The sequence below is a fragment of the Corella eumyota genome, chromosome 1 (genome assembly GCF_963082875.1).
Source record: "Corella eumyota chromosome 1, kaCorEumy4.1, whole genome shotgun sequence".
Taxonomy (NCBI): Eukaryota; Metazoa; Chordata; class Ascidiacea; order Phlebobranchia; family Corellidae; genus Corella; species Corella eumyota.
Genome location: NC_137490.1, coordinates 17733493 through 17749412, shown reverse-complemented (window position 1 = coordinate 17749412; position 15920 = coordinate 17733493). Strand labels below are relative to the sequence as shown.

The following is a 15920-nucleotide window of genomic DNA, read 5'->3' as shown; positions in this document are numbered from 1 at the left end:
CTAAGCCAAAACTATCTTAAGAAATACACCTTAATGTGATAAATCATTTTATTTAAAAATTTCACAGTAATAAAAAACGCATAAATTATTAGTTATTAATTATACAATAATTAATGAGAATATATGTTTAGCTAAGGCTTTAATGGACCGATGCATTTTTTGAAAGTGCGTATAGAGGAATTAAGAAAGTTTTCATAAAAATACAATAGATAAATAATCACATATATGTTTAATAGGCAAGAAGGTATGACTCATAGTTTGTTAAGAAACTTTAGCCAATGGGTTCATAACCATATCTATTAGTGACTTTAACATTTTTTTGCTTTATTTTTCGATGCAGCATAAAAACCACTCCGAGTAATATAATAATAACTGGACAGCCGATTCCAGCAAAAATAATTATTATTACAGTCAGGGAATAACTATCTGAAGGTGCTACACCAAATCCTATAACAGATGTCCTAAAAAAAAATTAATTTATTATTTTTTCTAAAAACCAAAATTAACATAATTTCATGTCAAAATATTAAACATTTTAGTGCAAAAAGTTAAATTTATTGTATTGTCTACATTTAAATTACCAGCTAAGATAATTGGTAGCAGTATAGTATCCATCGTCAGGTTTACCAAATGAAATATTTGTTCCCATGACATCAACTTTTTTTAACACTTTCTCACTATAATATGCTATCAAGATTCGATTTTCTAACACACCTAAGTTGTGGAAATGATAATTTATTTTTTTACAAATTCGAAAGTTCCTATTATTTAAACAGCCAAAAAAATTAACCTGAACTTGAAGTTTTAGTGAAGCTTAATTGGGAAGCTTTTATGTCAGTTGCAGACGTTGAACTTCTTGCTTTGCTGGTATAACAAACCTACATTTATACAACAAACAAGCTTAGTAAAGTTTGTAGATTAATCATATAATACATGCATCAAACGAATTAGGATAATTCAGTTTTAAATATTATTTACCACCAGCATTTTGTGTACAAAGTTTAAAAATAATTTTTTATGTTACGTACTGATCGCCACTGCCAATAATTATTATGATTTCCTCCTTTTTGCCACAGCATTTGTTGTGTTGAGAAGACAGCAGGACAGTACTCATCATCTATTGTGGCTTTTTTTACCAAAACGACTTGATTATCATCACTGATTGGAGTGTTGTGATAACTTGAATTTCCAGGATTGAATGCAATAAAATTAATAACGAATCTGTAAAAAAATTATTTTTCGTAATATGTTTATGAAAAAAAATTTCTATCAGAAAATCGTTTCACAAAGGAATAAAAATAACCTTGATCCTTTCAATGTTGAGGTTACATTATTAATTACAACTTCAACTCCTAATGATAAATCATTGTAGGCAAGTCTTGGTAGTTGAGTTTGTCTTCCATTAAGATTATAAGGTACAAGCTTTATGTCTATACTGCTATTCGTTTTAAATGATTTTGGATAGGCAGTCGTTTTTCCCTGTTTTACAAATTAAAAAAAAATTTAAAAAACTTATGATACCTTCGTAAAAGTATGAAAATTGGGTTTTTAACTTACCTGTATAAGAACAATTTTATTGGTTACATTAATATTCCATTTAAACCTAGTCAGATCAAAATACGTTTTGTTTGTTCCACTTTTTACATCAACGTCATTGTTTGTATCATTATATTCAATAAGCTGTAATAAACAATAAGGGATTTTAAATTAAGATGAATTCATTCACCATAAACAATTACTAGTAAATAAATTTTAAACATAAGATTGATATAAATGAATATTTACTTGGTTAAAAACATGCACAGCACTTTCTAAGACATTTCCCCCCACAATATCAACTGATCCTTCAACACTCTTGTTGGAGAAGTGGGAAAGAAAATTAGACCAATTTATATGTAGGTTTGCAGTTGAGTTGCTACGAACTAACATAAATGTTGGTAACGATGGACCAACAGTCGACCAAATATAATGTAAACAATCGTTCTCACCCTGTTATAGAAAACAAAGAGTAGTAATTTTATTAACATTATTTAGGCAAGATAATGGAAATTAATACACTTATAAAGTTGATATTTATCAAGATACTTAAAAATGTTAAAAATTTATAAAATTACCTGTGATCTAGCATATAAAACATCTCCATTTTTTTGACCTTTTACTTTATTTGACCAACCAGGATTTAGTTGAATAGTTATCTATAACGATTTAATTTTTTTTAAGGGCACATTTAGGCATTTACACTTTTACTTGATAGTTAGTTTTTGTGCAAATTTATAATATATTGGAAAAGTAAATACTAAAAAATGGATATCTTTTGAATTAATAATTTCAGTGTAATAAAGTTTATTAAGTTACTAAAATTAAAATAATTACACCGTTTACTTATACACTTACGTTTCTACAGTATGCAGTTGGAACATAATAAATGTTCAGTAATAAAACAACTAATAAACATAATTTCATTCTAAACTAATTTATTCGCACGTTTTTTTATGTTTCTGGTCATATGAAAGAGCCTTTTGTCTTTCGTCGGCAACTTGTTTATTAAAACTGCTTGTTTTTTTTTTTTGGTCGTTAGTTGGCGCTTATTTGTAAACAATCACGTGAGCAAATAAAAACCAAATTTTGATCTCCGCTAGTGGGCGGCATCAAGCCCAATACGCGGGAATTTAAATTTTTTTTGGCTTTAACTTTAATTCTATCGTTTTTTTGTCGTCTTCCAGCTTAAAATCCCAGAATTAAGATTTTGCAAATTTTAAAGTTACAGAGAATAACAAATCAGAGAAAGGACATGTTGTTGCATTGCCTTTTTAGTAGCCAGATAGACTGATAAAGAAGTTTTAAGTTTTTTTTGTATATTTCTTTATCCTCGATGTGGGAAAGTCGAATGCGCGACTTAAACATAGAGTAACATCAGTTACTCCGACCCAGTCTTGAGTTGCCTGTGGCAGTTTGGGATATTATGGATTATAATTGCCCGATAATTATGCTGCTGATTAAGTGCTGGCTCAGCAGGAGTTCACACCGTTTATAGCGCCTTACTCAAGGGTACTACAGCATGAGAGCAGTGGGGATTGAACCCACGACCTCATTAGTGGTGTAGCAAGTGTTCTTACCACTACACCACGCTGCCGGTCAAAGTTGAACTAATTTTTGACGGAAATCCGTTACCAAAAAATCCTTGGCATGCACAGGAGGGGCTTACTGTCACTACCTGTTAGTATTTTACCCACACTTTTTTATCCGCATTTACAGACGACTTGCTTGGGTATAATTTAATAACAGCGGGTAACAGAATATTGGTAAATATATAAATCAACATAAATTAAAAAAATGGATCCGAATATATTGAAAAGTGTTTCCAAAAAATCATCTTGCACCCCAGTCCGTATAGTAACATTTTCCTCTGAATCTGATAGCGATGATGTATTTCAACCAAAAAACCACACAAAGTTAAAAAAAGCAATTAGGTTTTTTGACTCCGATGAAAATGATGAAAATAATGGAAATGAATTCAGAAAATTCAATCCTCAAACCCCAAAGTTGTTAATATCAAGTAGTGAATCAGATGATGGTGATGTTCTAAATTGCCCTTCCTTACTTGACAGAGTAAATAAAAACTTAAACAAAAAGGACAATAGTTTTTCTAAAACTTTGTTTAAAACTCCATCCTCTTTGAAGAAGAATCCGATTATTTTATTTTCTGACTCTGAAGAGGAAGATTTTGTTCCTTTGTCTTCAAGGATTTTGAATCCAATTCAAATGAATAGAGAAATTCAAACAACCAGAGGGAGCTTAGGAAGTTCATTTAAAACTCCTAAAAACAAGACAATAATTTCTAAAACTTTTCACACTGAAAAAATTAATCGAAACAATTCTATTTGTAAATGGAAAGATTGCTTTTTATCAACCCTCGACGTCTCAAATTCAATCACAAGTGGCAAAAACTTTAAAAAGACTAAAACCGAACTCACACAAAAGTTGTTCAAGCTTTTTAACGAGTCTGTATTTGACAATAGGCTACCAAAAGATATGGAAATTATTTGGGCTAAAAGATTAACCAAAACAGCGGGTGTTACAAAATGTCGTCGGATCACAAAGACCATAAGAAGTGAATGCGGAAAATGTATCATAACTAAACAATATGAGGCATCTATTTCTTTATCCGAAAAAGTTATTAATTCAGCATATAGATTAAGAGATACTTTTATTCACGAACTATGTCATGCTGCTGTTTGGTTACTCAATAATATGAATGAGAGTCATGGACCATTTTGGAAATCATGGGCAAGCAAAGCAAGGCGTGTCCATCCAGAATTACCATCAATCGATCGTTGCCATAATTATGATATTGAATATAAGTTTATATATCAATGCACCCAGTAAGTCATGTTTTTTAAATACATAAATTTACCTGTGAAATATATATTGGTAAATAAATATGTTTTAAATTTAGGTGTGATACAACTATTGGTAGACACTCCAAATCTATTGATGTTACAAAGAAAGTTTGTGGAAGATGCAGAGGGAAATTAGTTCTTAATCCTTCCAAAAGCAGCAGTGGTAAAGAAAGGACTCCCAATCCATTTGCCAACTTTGTGAAAGAAAATTACAACAACACAAAGTTGAGAATAAATAGTAGTAGTAGCGGATCAGCATCCCATAGAGATGTTATGAAATCTTTAAGTGATCAATTTAAAACTGTTTCAGTGTCTAAATAGACGATAGTAAACTTTTAATGGTAATTAAAACTCTTTTTTTTTAAATTAATGCAAATGAAATGATTTGAACTTTATTACTCGTAATTATAGATAATCATGATACATCATTGATAACTGTACATATAGTAGTTATAATACATAAAGAAATTAGATTATTTAAATTAAATTTATAAAGCAGCAATAACACTGCACTGTGTTTTATTATATTGAATCTAAAATTGTCTTCAGAATATCATGCCATTTATCAGTTTGATCAAGATAACATGCATGTCCTGCATTTTCCATTTTCGTAACCTTGTTTCCAGGTATTTGTGAAAGGTTTTGAAGACTTTGTTCTCCCATTACTGCATCATTCTCTCCTAAAACGTAACACTAACCAAATTAACTTTTTCTTCTTTTAACTTTGTTATATATAAACTGCAAATTTAGAAACTGAAATTAATAAATGGAATAAAATTGTACTTTAAACTTTTAGTTTACCATAAACAATAAAAGTTGGAACATTAATTGCTTGATACTGTTTGGAAGTAAACTTTCCAGTTTCGATAGGAGCAATTGGGATGTAAGCTCTTAAATTGTTGGCAAACTCTATGAAAATTAACAAAACAATTAATATATTATATAGAGGATATTAAATTACATTTGTTCAGTAAGTAATTAAAATTAGCAAAAACCTTTAGTTTACAATATTAACTAAAGTAAAATAAATACAAATATACCATGCAGATAAGGGAGTGAATATTGTCCACTCATAGATGGGCTTATCACAACAGGTTTTTCCAACTTTAAACACTTGCAAAGCTCGTGTATAAACTGGGCGGTGTTGCTCGGCCTTTCTTTGCAGTCTTTGGAATTTCCATAACCTATGGAAAGATAAATATGCATACTGTTATATTTTAAATAGTAACCAAAACCAAATTTGACAAAAAAGTTTCAAAAAAACCTGGTAAATCGACTGCAACAGCGTAGTAATTCCATGACGCTAAATTAGTCAACGTGTTGATTTCTTCCCAGTTAGCGGACGAAAATCGCATTCCATGAAGAAGTAACACATTTCCACGGTTAGTTTTAATGCCACTTTCACCAACCGATCGATAAAAAACGTTTATTCCGTTTATCAATACCTTTCCTTTACTTACTTTTGTTGCCGCCATGCTTTATTTGTTTATGTTATCGTTTTAGTGAGGCAGTGTTCTAACTTACACATGACTTACAGTAGAATTTTAAGCAACTTTTAAATTAAAAATTTGGATTTATTGTAAAAAATCAACGAGTTGGAATAAATTGCACAACTGAATCAAATACATATACAAGAAAGTATAAAAATGGGATTGTAAAATAATGTAAAATTGAAAGGTAAATACTGATTTTTACATAACGAATCAAATAAAAACACTTCAAACCCTGCTAAATTAAAACAATTGCACATTAAAATTATAATATGATGTAGATAGCAAATAAAAATATTAAACAAAATTGCACTTTAATTTTGGAAGTTCATTAATAGTTACAAGGTATATCTACAATCAAAAAATATATAAAACTACATTGAAAACAACACAACTTCTATTAAGTAGACATCACAGAAGGCGATGCATTTTTTAAGGCTTCCGAAAGATTTGTCATAACATTATCAATTTCTGTTAAACGCATCAGGTAGTCTTGCACCCCATTTCTGAAACAATATATCAATTAGTTTTGTGAATTTACCAAAAAAAATAGTTAAATATTAGGAGAAGATAATACCTGCACAAAGTAGTGATAGTTTCCTTATTTCGATGAGTTAAAAGATTGGTTATACAGCGAACCGCATAAATAGTCACTTTTGATTCTTTGTTGTTAAGAAATTTGACAATATTTGGCATATTAGAGAGCTACAAAATAAACAATTAAAAACTAAATTTGCACACAACCAGAATACGTAAATATTTAGAGTTTTTTTCAAAAATTTTTACAGATATATCAAAAATAATTTTTCTGCCAGTAAAATATAAATCAAAACAAAAAAACATACCATTATAGTGGCATGCCCAACATGTACTGAGAAGTTAGCAACAGCCCTAACAAGTTGTACAGTCACATAATCAGGATATACTTTACGTAGACTTGATAAAACTGCATGTAAACCATTTTGAAGAAGTACCTGCAGAAATATTTTTTTTCAAATTTTTGTAAAAAGTTAAAATACCGCCCCTTGTTTTATTAGCTAGCTTATAAAAACAATTAAGTACACATCATAGCAGACACTAAAAAGAAATATGTTGTTAAACAAATATTGACAATAGAGTGATACTATAATTACACATGAAAATATGTGATAACTTTATAGTTTTCTAAAGAATTACCTGATCTCTATCGTTGGTAGCTAGATTTGCAATAAGACTGGCTGCACTTGCAGTTATTTGTTGGTTGCGGGGTCTTGATTCCAATGCTTTAGAAATAACACTACCACAAGAGGCATCCTCTGATGATATACTGTTAAAAACAAACATAAAATTAAAAAAAAAACATCTTTTTAAAATAAAAAAATTGATTATTAAAGTTGTTGTTATACTTACGTGTGTTTTACATCATTGTTACCAGATGACAAAGCAACAAGTATTCTAAGCACATGTTCTGTAACCTAAACAATATTAATAATATATGTTACTAATTGTTGATCAAAACGGGGTTTGCATAGCAGGTAACTAAATGTAAGTACTTGAAAAAAAAACACTTCTCAAAACACTGAAACTAGTACCTGTTCATCAGAAGACCCAGTAATTTTAAGAAGCATTGATCTTATTGCATTTTCCTGATTAATTATTCTGTAATGATTTTGCGGACATTCAGCCAATAAGCAGAGTGTTGTGGTAGCAGTAAGTGATATGCTTGGACTTTCATAATTACACAAAGTCAGGATTGCAGGAAGACAGCCATTGTCAATAGCTAAAAATTTAAATAAGTCAAACTTTAAAAAAATGGATGTATGAGTTGACATTTTTGTTACAATGTTAATAATAAAATATTATTTTGATGTTAATTTTAATTCTACTTAGAATCTATTGAGACCACTTATTACCTTCAACTTTCAGAGCATCACTGGTTTTTGCAAATATCCTTAATGCCCCCAATGCATCGATAACCAATAATTCAGTATCTTTGGAAGTTGCGTTTGCTGATGCAGAAAGGATGTGACTTATTGCAGACAGAACCCCAATTTGGGACAACCACGGAATTAAACTTGAATACCTTGATAGGGAGTGCAAACTATTTGCAATGTAAGTCTAAAATGCAACAAATTAAAGATTTTTCAGATATTTAAATCACATTTTAGTAAAAAAAAGAAGAAAGCTAAAAAACAGAAAAAATGCTTTAAACATAAATTCGATTTAAATGCCACTCTTTTTTATTATCAAAGTATTCAAACATTCTGCCTACTAATGCATTTATGTCCATTGACGATTTTTTCTTTGCAAGAAACACAAGTGTGTGAGCCCCACCTAGTGCAATAACCGATGATGGTTTGTCCCTACAATGTGTAGATAATCCAGAAAGTGATCGTAAATGAAATGACTTGAAATTAAACAAAATTTATTAAAATTTAGTAGAAAATTCTAAAAGTTTGGAATTATAACAAAATTTTTTTAAATTAGTAAATAAGGCCATTTATTTTATTATAGTTTTACAACTTTTGTTAAGCCAAAAAAACATAGATGACGATACTTGATCATTTGAGTATCCCATGGTCACACATGAGGACACAGGAACACATCTATTGCAAACTCTCTCTGGCTGCTCCAACTCATACTGTGGAAGAGGAACTTTCTCCATACAACATTTGTTACAATAAACCTCTCCACAACACCTTTATAATATTAAAAAAATATAAGGTTTAAATTTTTTGGATTTAAATATGTGCTTGCCAGTCGATCCGTACTCAGGTTGATGCGCCAAGGGTTTTTTTACTTGGGTTCAAGTTGATTCGTACTCATATTACGTAACCCTTTTTACAATTCAGGTGCATATATGTAACGAATCGGTTTATTAAATATGATTAATCTCTAGTAGTTTCAAATTTCCGATGTTTTGAGTACGGATCGAAGTTTTTAACATATTTTTTAACATAGAAAATTAAAAAACCTGCAATGATGCCTTCTTCTAATCTGGTTGAACTTGCTTTTACATATCCCACATGCAGATACAGCATCGTCTGATAACCAACTGAAAAAGATATATTAACTTAACATTGCAGCATAAAAGAAATGTAAATTATTTAAAGCAGTAACATACATTCTTACTTGTTGTTAACAGTGCTGATTATAGCATTTTAACGTGTTTTAATGCAAAGGGAATATTGATACAGTTTAAATATAAGTGAAGAATAAAAAATACGATGTTAAGATTTTTTAAAAGTCTGCATAAACAAACAAACATAAAAACATATTTAACAATACACACCGTGGTTTAACAAGAACAAACGTTGCGGTGCTAAATGCCGACTTGTTTACACCATCAATTTCAGCTGGATAAACTTCATCGGAATCTACACGAATCATATTTGTAATTTTTGGAAAATACTCAGACAGTCAGACGAAAGATTAGGAGGTTTTATTTGTAAACAAACAAGTATCGCCTCGAGTTGGGTTTGTAACTATTTTGAGATAACTTACATGTCACGAAACTTGTTTGATCATGCATTAAGTGTTTAGAATCTGGATTCAATCATTGTTAATTTATTTCTAAATAAAAAAAATTGAGGATAGGAATTACTTTATTTTCAGGTCGGAATGGTTGGCGACATATCGATCGTTATGGACCTCCGATCTGGGGATATGAAGTTAGTACACGCTATCATGGATTAAAAGGGAATATTTTCAGTTGTTCTAAACAGTAGTGGTTAAAAGCATATCTACAGAAAAAAGTAATATTACGCTATATTGTATTATTTTGCGATTTTTTGCTTGAGGCATAACTATATATAATCCTTAGCTTTATTTGCCGTATTATAAATTGTTTTGGTTTGAAAGTGTAACGGTTTTTAAGGCCGCAACAGCTTTTGCTCGAATAAATTATATGAAAACACACTCTAAGTTTTGTTAATTAAAAGTTATTTCTGATTTTATTTGTAAAAAGCGCCTTAATTCCATATTTAACTCTTGAGACTACAAGTTTGTTCAGCAAAAACAACTTATTTTTGTATGATGTACATCTTGAATTAACTAAAAACTTAACAATTTTACTGCTGTTACTTATGGCCAGTCGAAATGTTGTAAGGTTTTAATTGTAAACAATCAAAAAACGACTCGAGTTAGGGGTGTAAATATTTTAAGATAACTTATTTGCATGTCACGATACATACCTGTTTAAGCAATAAGGTGTTCAGAATTAAAATTAAATCGTTGTCAATTTATTTCTGGATTAAAAAGATATCGGTTTGGAGTTGTTTTACCTTATATTATTTAAAAAAATATTTTTAATAGCGTAAGCTACACAGACTAAGATTAGACTTAATATAGTGGATTGTGGGAAGCGAAACTCCTGAGGGCATATTTTAAAATTAACGTAATTTGAGGTCGAATCAACTGGTAAACACTTGAAAATGCGTGGCAATAATAAAAACCAAACCAGTCATATTGGTAAAATCACAACTAAAACAGGACCATGAAAATCGTACTAGTACTTACAATACTTGTAACGTTTCAAAAAGTTATTTCTATTCGTCAAATGACATGTGATTTTGATGAACGAAAAATTTCTAGAGGTTTAACCGGATCACCAGGGAAGCGAGGTCCTCCGGGAGAGGATGGTATAGGAATAAAAGGGAGTAAGGGTGAGCGAGGAAGCGATGAAGAAACATGGAGGGCGCCATTTAATAGATTGAGGGAGAAAATAGTAAAATTGCAAAACTTGATACCACCACCCGTTCAAAGTATTAGATTATGTGTAGTTATAAATAATAGATTATGTCTAGTTTGAATATAATTTTAGTAACAGTTTTATATTATATTTTCTGCAAGACTCTCATGTCATCAGACATTTTGACTTTTCTGGCGACCATGATAAATTGTTCTGGGGCGACGCAGTTACTTTTTGCGTTTGGAAAAACTTGGAGTTGTGTAAATATAAAGACATCTTTCCTAATGCTAACAATATTCCAGTTATAACTGGTGTTATACCAGGTGATCACTGGGCACCTATTGGGTAATAATCTTTACAACTTTAAATGGTTTTAGCCTTAGAAATAATAAAATTAATAAAAAATAAGTTGTTACAACACCCATAATATCGGTTTAGTGTATTTTATAGAGACCTTTACAATGACTGGGCTCAGGTAGGAAACTATTTAGATAGAGCCGGCTGGCGACATATCTCTCGTTATGGACCTCCTGCTTGAGGAGTCGAATCTAGTTCACAGCGTCGCGAATTTAAAGGAAATATTTTCTGTTGTTCTAAGAAGTAGTTAAAGACTTCTGTAAAATATCTGTTTTATCTGTGAAATAAAAACTTATATGACCATGTTGTTTTTTCCAATTTTGCTTAAGGCCTTATAAATCATTTGGTTAATTTCGTTTATTTTCGAATCCCGTTATTTTTAAAGTGTGATGCAATTTTTAAGCGTTAACAATTGTTGCTTTAATCAAAATATACTCTACTTTTGTTGGTTAAACGTTATGTCTGATTTTATTTAAGAAAAGGCTATAAAATCCACATTAAACTTCTAAAACGGCAAGTTTGTTTAGCAAAAACAACTTGTTTTTATAAGATGTACATCTTCAACTATTCTTAAACCCAATCCATACTGGCGTAACTAGGGACTTACAGCGAGTAACTACCGTTATGTATATAATATACTGCTGATGGATTTTTATTTCAGGTCGTAAAATGATAGTCTTTGATTTAAAACCAGATATTCATTATTAAACATAGGCCTGCTGACTTTGCTAACAAGGTTGTTGAGACGTATTACTTTAATTAAAGGGTGTGTATTTTTAATCTTAATGTGCACAACGCAAAATGTTTAAGTAAATAAATAAATTCGATAGAAAAACATTCAGGCTCTATTAATATGTAATCCAAGTTCGTTGGTCGGCCTGCATTTGAGCTGATATAAACCTGCGGTTTAAGACAAACAGTTTAAACTAGTAAAACGAGAAAGATGGTAGAGTAGATAATATAAAATAAAAATACTACAGACGAATGTAAGTAAATGAACAAGACTGAAACGTTGACAAAAACAAATTCTTATTTTTAGAATATTAAAGCAAATGACTCAATTATAAGTTATCGATTTAGTAGTAGTTTAAATGGAAGGAAAGCGCAACGCTAGTCTTGAATCTGAGGCTACTACCTCAGGCGACAAAACGCTGAAGCATTCCACTACTGGCGTGCAGAAAACGCCGTACTTTTCAACACCAAGTCGAAAACTGACTACACCACGACTGGATGACGCAAATCGAAGAAAAACTTCGTATGTTGGTTACAAATTGCGAACTACTGCTTTGCAAGCCGAGCAAATCAAGGAATTGCAGGTACGTTTTCTTTTCACAAATGTACATATTACTTTTTTCATCGCAATATCATATTTTTAATGTTTGGTAATGTTTTAGTAAAGTTTCGTCGCGTTTTTCTTTTTCTGTTGTCAGACTGGTACGTCATTATTTTGCCACCTGCTGTGTAGCCTATTTATTGTTTGGTCAAACTATTTGCTTTGTGTTTAACTTAAGGTTTATTAAAGTGAACAAATGTTTGATAAAATGTTTAAAAGTTGGTAGATTGTGAAAGCTTGAGATGTTAAATTTGTTTACTCTATTCAAAAAGGCTCTGTCAGGTTGTAATAGCTTAAACTTGAATTTTGTGCGAATTGCGTCTATCGATTTACGTGGGTAAACTAACAAACCAGTACTTCAAAGTTCAAGTAAATATCACAACAAAAAACCCGCTAACTAGTTTCGATAATCAGCTGTTTGTAATCGGGTCGCTGTAACCGGTGAAGAGTACTTGACTCTTCTTTAAGCTTCTCAATATTGCGAATTATACTAGATAAAACTTGTCTGTTCCGATTTACTCGTATTCTATTTCTAGTGAACAACTATAAAGTATAAAACGGTTATTATGATAACTAGCTTGTTAGTTAAGTATACTGTTAGATTACAATACAATTTTGTTTTGGAAAGAATTAAGCATTGTCTGATTGTGTTGTGTTTTAAATTTTTTTATCGTTTTAGATTTTATGTTTTTGATTATTTTTAGCCCAGGTTTATTAAATTACTTCATAAAGTTTAAATAAGTATATATTGTACAAACAAAGGCTACTTTTTACCGGGTATGAGGTTATACAAATACAAAAGGAGTGTACTCTTATAAATTCCATTACGAACAAACCAGTATATACAAATAAATAGCAATTTAAATCAAAAAAGTTTTGAAAATTTTTCAAAAATGTCAAGTTCACCACGTCGTTTGTCGTTAATTCGGCACAACAATACTTCACATTTTTCCAATCATAACGAGGTAAGATTACAAAATTTGTTTTTGCTATTTAAAAAAAAATTTATATATATATACTCTAGTTATAATGGTATAGTTGCTTCACCATTGAGTCGACCAAAATCAAAACTAACAAAATAGGTTTTTTCGGTATTTTCAAAGAGAAAACTATTTCAGATGTTGCAATTTGTTTGTTTAATGTGTTTGATATTTTATATACTCGTTTTGAATGATTTTACGTTAATAATTACAAAGTTTCAAGTGTTTATTCTACTTAATTAATTTGTAAATGGTATGTAAATTTCAACGATTAAAAATCAACTGTATATACTCTTTTCCGATAGCGCTAGAGAGTAATTGTAAAAAACGTAATGTTTGTACAATAAAAGTCATAAAATGTGGTTAAAATTTAACTATTTTAACGGGTATCTTCACATCATTCATGTAAGCCAAAATTTCCTTTCTTTATATATGTCCATTCTTATAAAAAACCTAACCCAGATTTATTTTTGATTTTGGCTTATAAAAAAGGCGACATAATAAAGAAAATTATATGTTACACCTTGTCACGTTGTAATGAAAGACAAATGGGAATACTATGATGCGCTGATATGTGTACTTTAGTGGATAGGCAAACACGAATTTGTGGTAATAATAATAGGATGTATGTAAGTAACCCTGGTTACACTATTTACCCTCTATATTTCCAAACTAATTCTGATCTAATAGCAACGTATATTACAACTTGGTGGATTAAAAAGTTTGTGTTTTGTTCAAGTTTACGAAAACATAAGCATAGACGAAGATGTTTTATGTAGCTATTTTTAAGATAAAAATATACATATTAATGGTTGTATTATGCAGTATTTGAGAATAATACAAAATTGTTAAAAATGCGCTATGTTGTTCTTTGGAACTTTTTGATATATTTGTTATACAAACTATTTTCATTAAACATCGTTTATCAGGTTATATTTATTACATTTACTGAATTAAAAAAATTACTTGAGATAATTTAACGCTTAAGTTAAGCGTGCCAACGATGGCGGATCGTAATAGTTCTAGGTCTTCTTCAAGAAGTAGCAGAAAATCTAGTTCTAGTAGTTCTTCCTCTTCTTCATCGTCGAGTGATGAGGAAAATAAATCTGTGAGATCTTCAAGTCAGGTTTCCAAGCACGAAGAAAAACAAGCCAAGGTTGAAAGTGAGGTCGTAAAACCGGGGGTTATTGTTGAAAACATTAGTAACGATCAAAATGTGTCTGGAACTACCGATGAATTATCAAAGACGGGAGTTTCAATACCAGATAATGAACAGGCAGTTGAGGAACCTACAACTATTGAGCAACAATTGGAAATAAAGGACAAAGAAACGGAATCAGATACACAAATTAAAACTATGGAAGCTGTGGTAAAAGAAAGGCCTAAATCGACAGAGTCAAGGCAATCCACCATGATTGAAGATAAATCTAAACCGCCAGAAAGCGCGAAGAAAAGCCCGACACCTAGTCGTTTATCTCAAAAAAGTGAGAAAAGTAACAAGGATGTTTTTATTACTCAGCCGCAAAAACCATCTTCTATTAGAAGTCGCACAAGTCGATCCAGTATTCGCGCTGGGTCGATGTCGTCCAGAAAGTCATCAGCAAAGAGTATTAATAGTGTGAAGGTTGAGGAGAAACGTGAAAATTTAAACACCCCACAAACAGGAAATCACGTCGACAATATTAAGTCAACTGAAGAGGACTCTTCCAGAAAAAGGGACTCTTCTTCATCGTCATCATCTTCTTCGTCTTCGGAAGAAGATCGTGCCCCAAGTCGAAGAAGTTCTTCTTCATCAGCCTCTCTTCCTCACATGTCTGATAATGAAACAAGAACAAGGTCACCAAGTCCAACACTTACTAACGTGACTCCTAATATCTACGCAGCGAGCATTGAGAAATCGTCACAACATTCTTCAGTTGCAGATCTTAAAAGCAAATCATCAGCAAATCAACAGGAGAAATTTACCAGCGAGTCTAATAACGATGATACTTTAGAAGATACTTTTATCGATAACCCAATGGAAGAAAGGTTGCGCTTAACCAAACGTTTGAGCAGCACCGTGCGGCAAGTTTTACTGGGACAACATTTGCCCGATCACCTAAAAGCGCGCCACCAAGCGGGTTTGTTTGTGAAAAATGTGGTAAGTTATTGTCGGTTTTGATCAAAGTACTTCTTAGGATACTGAATTTTAAGAAATTTTTTATTATATACAGTACAGATTTTATGGTTGATTAAATTTTTTTTTTTATTAAATCACATTCGATATTTAATTGACAAAGCGCGCTATACTAAAAATGAAAATATGAAATATTGACTTTTTAACCCCGCACAAAAGAGCTACTTAGTCATTCTTTAGACCTTAAAACCTTAATATAGCGAAATAATATTGGCCGTATTTATCTAGTGTTTTGGACTATTGTCCAAGACCAATTGCTATACGTGACAACGCACAACAGAAGCGGTAACCCTTTAAAAGCCATTCTTGACGAAATGGTACAAAAATAATGCACAACATGTGACATCAAACTTTATAGAGTAAAGAATGGTTTAACGATATGGCGATTGATTTATATTCAAATATTTCGAGTTGTATCGCAATTTTTATTTCAATTTTAGGGTGAATAGCGAGTAGTGAAGTAATCGCAGGTTCTAAGCTGTAATTATTTTGCCTTTAGTATGTATATGCACTAT

At 31.0% G+C, this 15920-nt stretch overlaps 5 protein-coding genes across 5 annotated transcripts; 2 read left to right on the top strand and 3 right to left on the bottom strand.

Moving 5' to 3' along the window:
* Positions 1-47: 47 nt before the first annotated feature.
* Positions 48-2537, bottom strand: LOC145763399 (glycosylated lysosomal membrane protein-like). Its single transcript, XM_082574840.1, has 9 exons — positions 2395-2537; positions 2115-2195; positions 1786-1989; positions 1558-1680; positions 1304-1479; positions 1029-1221; positions 791-878; positions 582-714; positions 48-461 (listed from the first exon to the last, which is right to left on the bottom strand). Exons 1-9 carry the CDS (start codon positions 2461-2463, stop codon positions 272-274), a joined length of 1257 nt encoding a protein of 418 aa, XP_082430966.1. The 5' UTR covers positions 2464-2537; the 3' UTR covers positions 48-271.
* A 725-nt stretch (positions 2538-3262) lies between these two features.
* On the top strand, positions 3263-5079 carry LOC145763398 (germ cell nuclear acidic protein-like). The gene is made up of 2 exons (XM_082574839.1): positions 3263-4382; positions 4457-5079. The coding sequence occupies exons 1-2, from the start codon at positions 3334-3336 to the stop codon at positions 4719-4721; spliced, it is 1314 nt and encodes a 437-aa protein (XP_082430965.1). The 5' UTR covers positions 3263-3333; the 3' UTR covers positions 4722-5079.
* LOC145763401 (putative protein-lysine deacylase ABHD14B) lies at positions 4783-5885 on the bottom strand. The gene is made up of 4 exons (XM_082574841.1): positions 5665-5885; positions 5441-5584; positions 5202-5309; positions 4783-5080 (listed from the first exon to the last, which is right to left on the bottom strand). The coding sequence occupies exons 1-4, from the start codon at positions 5873-5875 to the stop codon at positions 4923-4925; spliced, it is 621 nt and encodes a 206-aa protein (XP_082430967.1). The 5' UTR covers positions 5876-5885; the 3' UTR covers positions 4783-4922.
* Positions 5886-6008: 123 nt separating this feature from the next.
* Positions 6009-9309, bottom strand: LOC145761245 (uncharacterized). The gene is made up of 11 exons (XM_082574569.1): positions 9162-9309; positions 8844-8924; positions 8427-8568; positions 8142-8276; positions 7783-7987; positions 7462-7649; positions 7280-7344; positions 7067-7196; positions 6736-6864; positions 6468-6595; positions 6009-6396 (listed from the first exon to the last, which is right to left on the bottom strand). Exons 1-11 carry the CDS (start codon positions 9257-9259, stop codon positions 6291-6293), a joined length of 1407 nt encoding a protein of 468 aa, XP_082430695.1. The 5' UTR covers positions 9260-9309; the 3' UTR covers positions 6009-6290.
* Positions 9310-10427: 1118 nt separating this feature from the next.
* Positions 10428-11283, top strand: LOC145741434 (uncharacterized). The gene is made up of 3 exons (XM_082559027.1): positions 10428-10632; positions 10721-10904; positions 11010-11283. Exons 1-3 carry the CDS (start codon positions 10428-10430, stop codon positions 11095-11097), a joined length of 477 nt encoding a protein of 158 aa, XP_082415153.1. The 3' UTR covers positions 11098-11283.
* The last annotated feature ends 4637 nt before the right edge of the window (positions 11284-15920 follow it).

What these genes read in the sequence shown, in the direction of transcription:
- LOC145763399 (XM_082574840.1), bottom strand. Translation starts at nt 2,463, where the DNA reads ATGAAATTATGTTTATTAGTTGTTTTATTACTGAACATTTATTATGTT. An exon ending in TCAACATTGAAAGGATCAAG is followed by an intron (nt 1,222 to 1,303) that starts GTTATTTTTATT and finishes ATTTTTTTACAG; the next exon opens with ATTCGTTATTAATTTTATTG. An exon ending in ATTATTGGCAGTGGCGATCA is followed by an intron (nt 879 to 1,028) that starts GTACGTAACATA and finishes GTATAAATGTAG; the next exon opens with GTTTGTTATACCAGCAAAGC.
- LOC145763398 (XM_082574839.1), top strand. Translation starts at nt 3,334, where the DNA reads ATGGATCCGAATATATTGAAAAGTGTTTCCAAAAAATCATCTTGCACC. An exon ending in TTTATATATCAATGCACCCA is followed by an intron (nt 4,383 to 4,456) that starts GTAAGTCATGTT and finishes TTTTAAATTTAG; the next exon opens with GTGTGATACAACTATTGGTA.
- LOC145763401 (XM_082574841.1), bottom strand. Translation starts at nt 5,875, where the DNA reads ATGGCGGCAACAAAAGTAAGTAAAGGAAAGGTATTGATAAACGGAATA. An exon ending in TTCACTCCCTTATCTGCATG is followed by an intron (nt 5,310 to 5,440) that starts GTATATTTGTAT and finishes TAATTTTCATAG; the next exon opens with AGTTTGCCAACAATTTAAGA. An exon ending in TCCAACTTTTATTGTTTATG is followed by an intron (nt 5,081 to 5,201) that starts GTAAACTAAAAG and finishes GTTACGTTTTAG; the next exon opens with GAGAGAATGATGCAGTAATG.
- LOC145761245 (XM_082574569.1), bottom strand. Translation starts at nt 9,259, where the DNA reads ATGATTCGTGTAGATTCCGATGAAGTTTATCCAGCTGAAATTGATGGT. An exon ending in AGAAGAAGGCATCATTGCAG is followed by an intron (nt 8,569 to 8,843) that starts GTTTTTTAATTT and finishes AATATTATAAAG; the next exon opens with GTGTTGTGGAGAGGTTTATT. An exon ending in TGATGCTCTGAAAGTTGAAG is followed by an intron (nt 7,650 to 7,782) that starts GTAATAAGTGGT and finishes TTAAATTTTTAG; the next exon opens with CTATTGACAATGGCTGTCTT.
- LOC145741434 (XM_082559027.1), top strand. Translation starts at nt 10,428, where the DNA reads ATGACATGTGATTTTGATGAACGAAAAATTTCTAGAGGTTTAACCGGA. An exon ending in GATACCACCACCCGTTCAAA is followed by an intron (nt 10,633 to 10,720) that starts GTATTAGATTAT and finishes ATTTTCTGCAAG; the next exon opens with ACTCTCATGTCATCAGACAT. An exon ending in GATCACTGGGCACCTATTGG is followed by an intron (nt 10,905 to 11,009) that starts GTAATAATCTTT and finishes TGTATTTTATAG; the next exon opens with AGACCTTTACAATGACTGGG.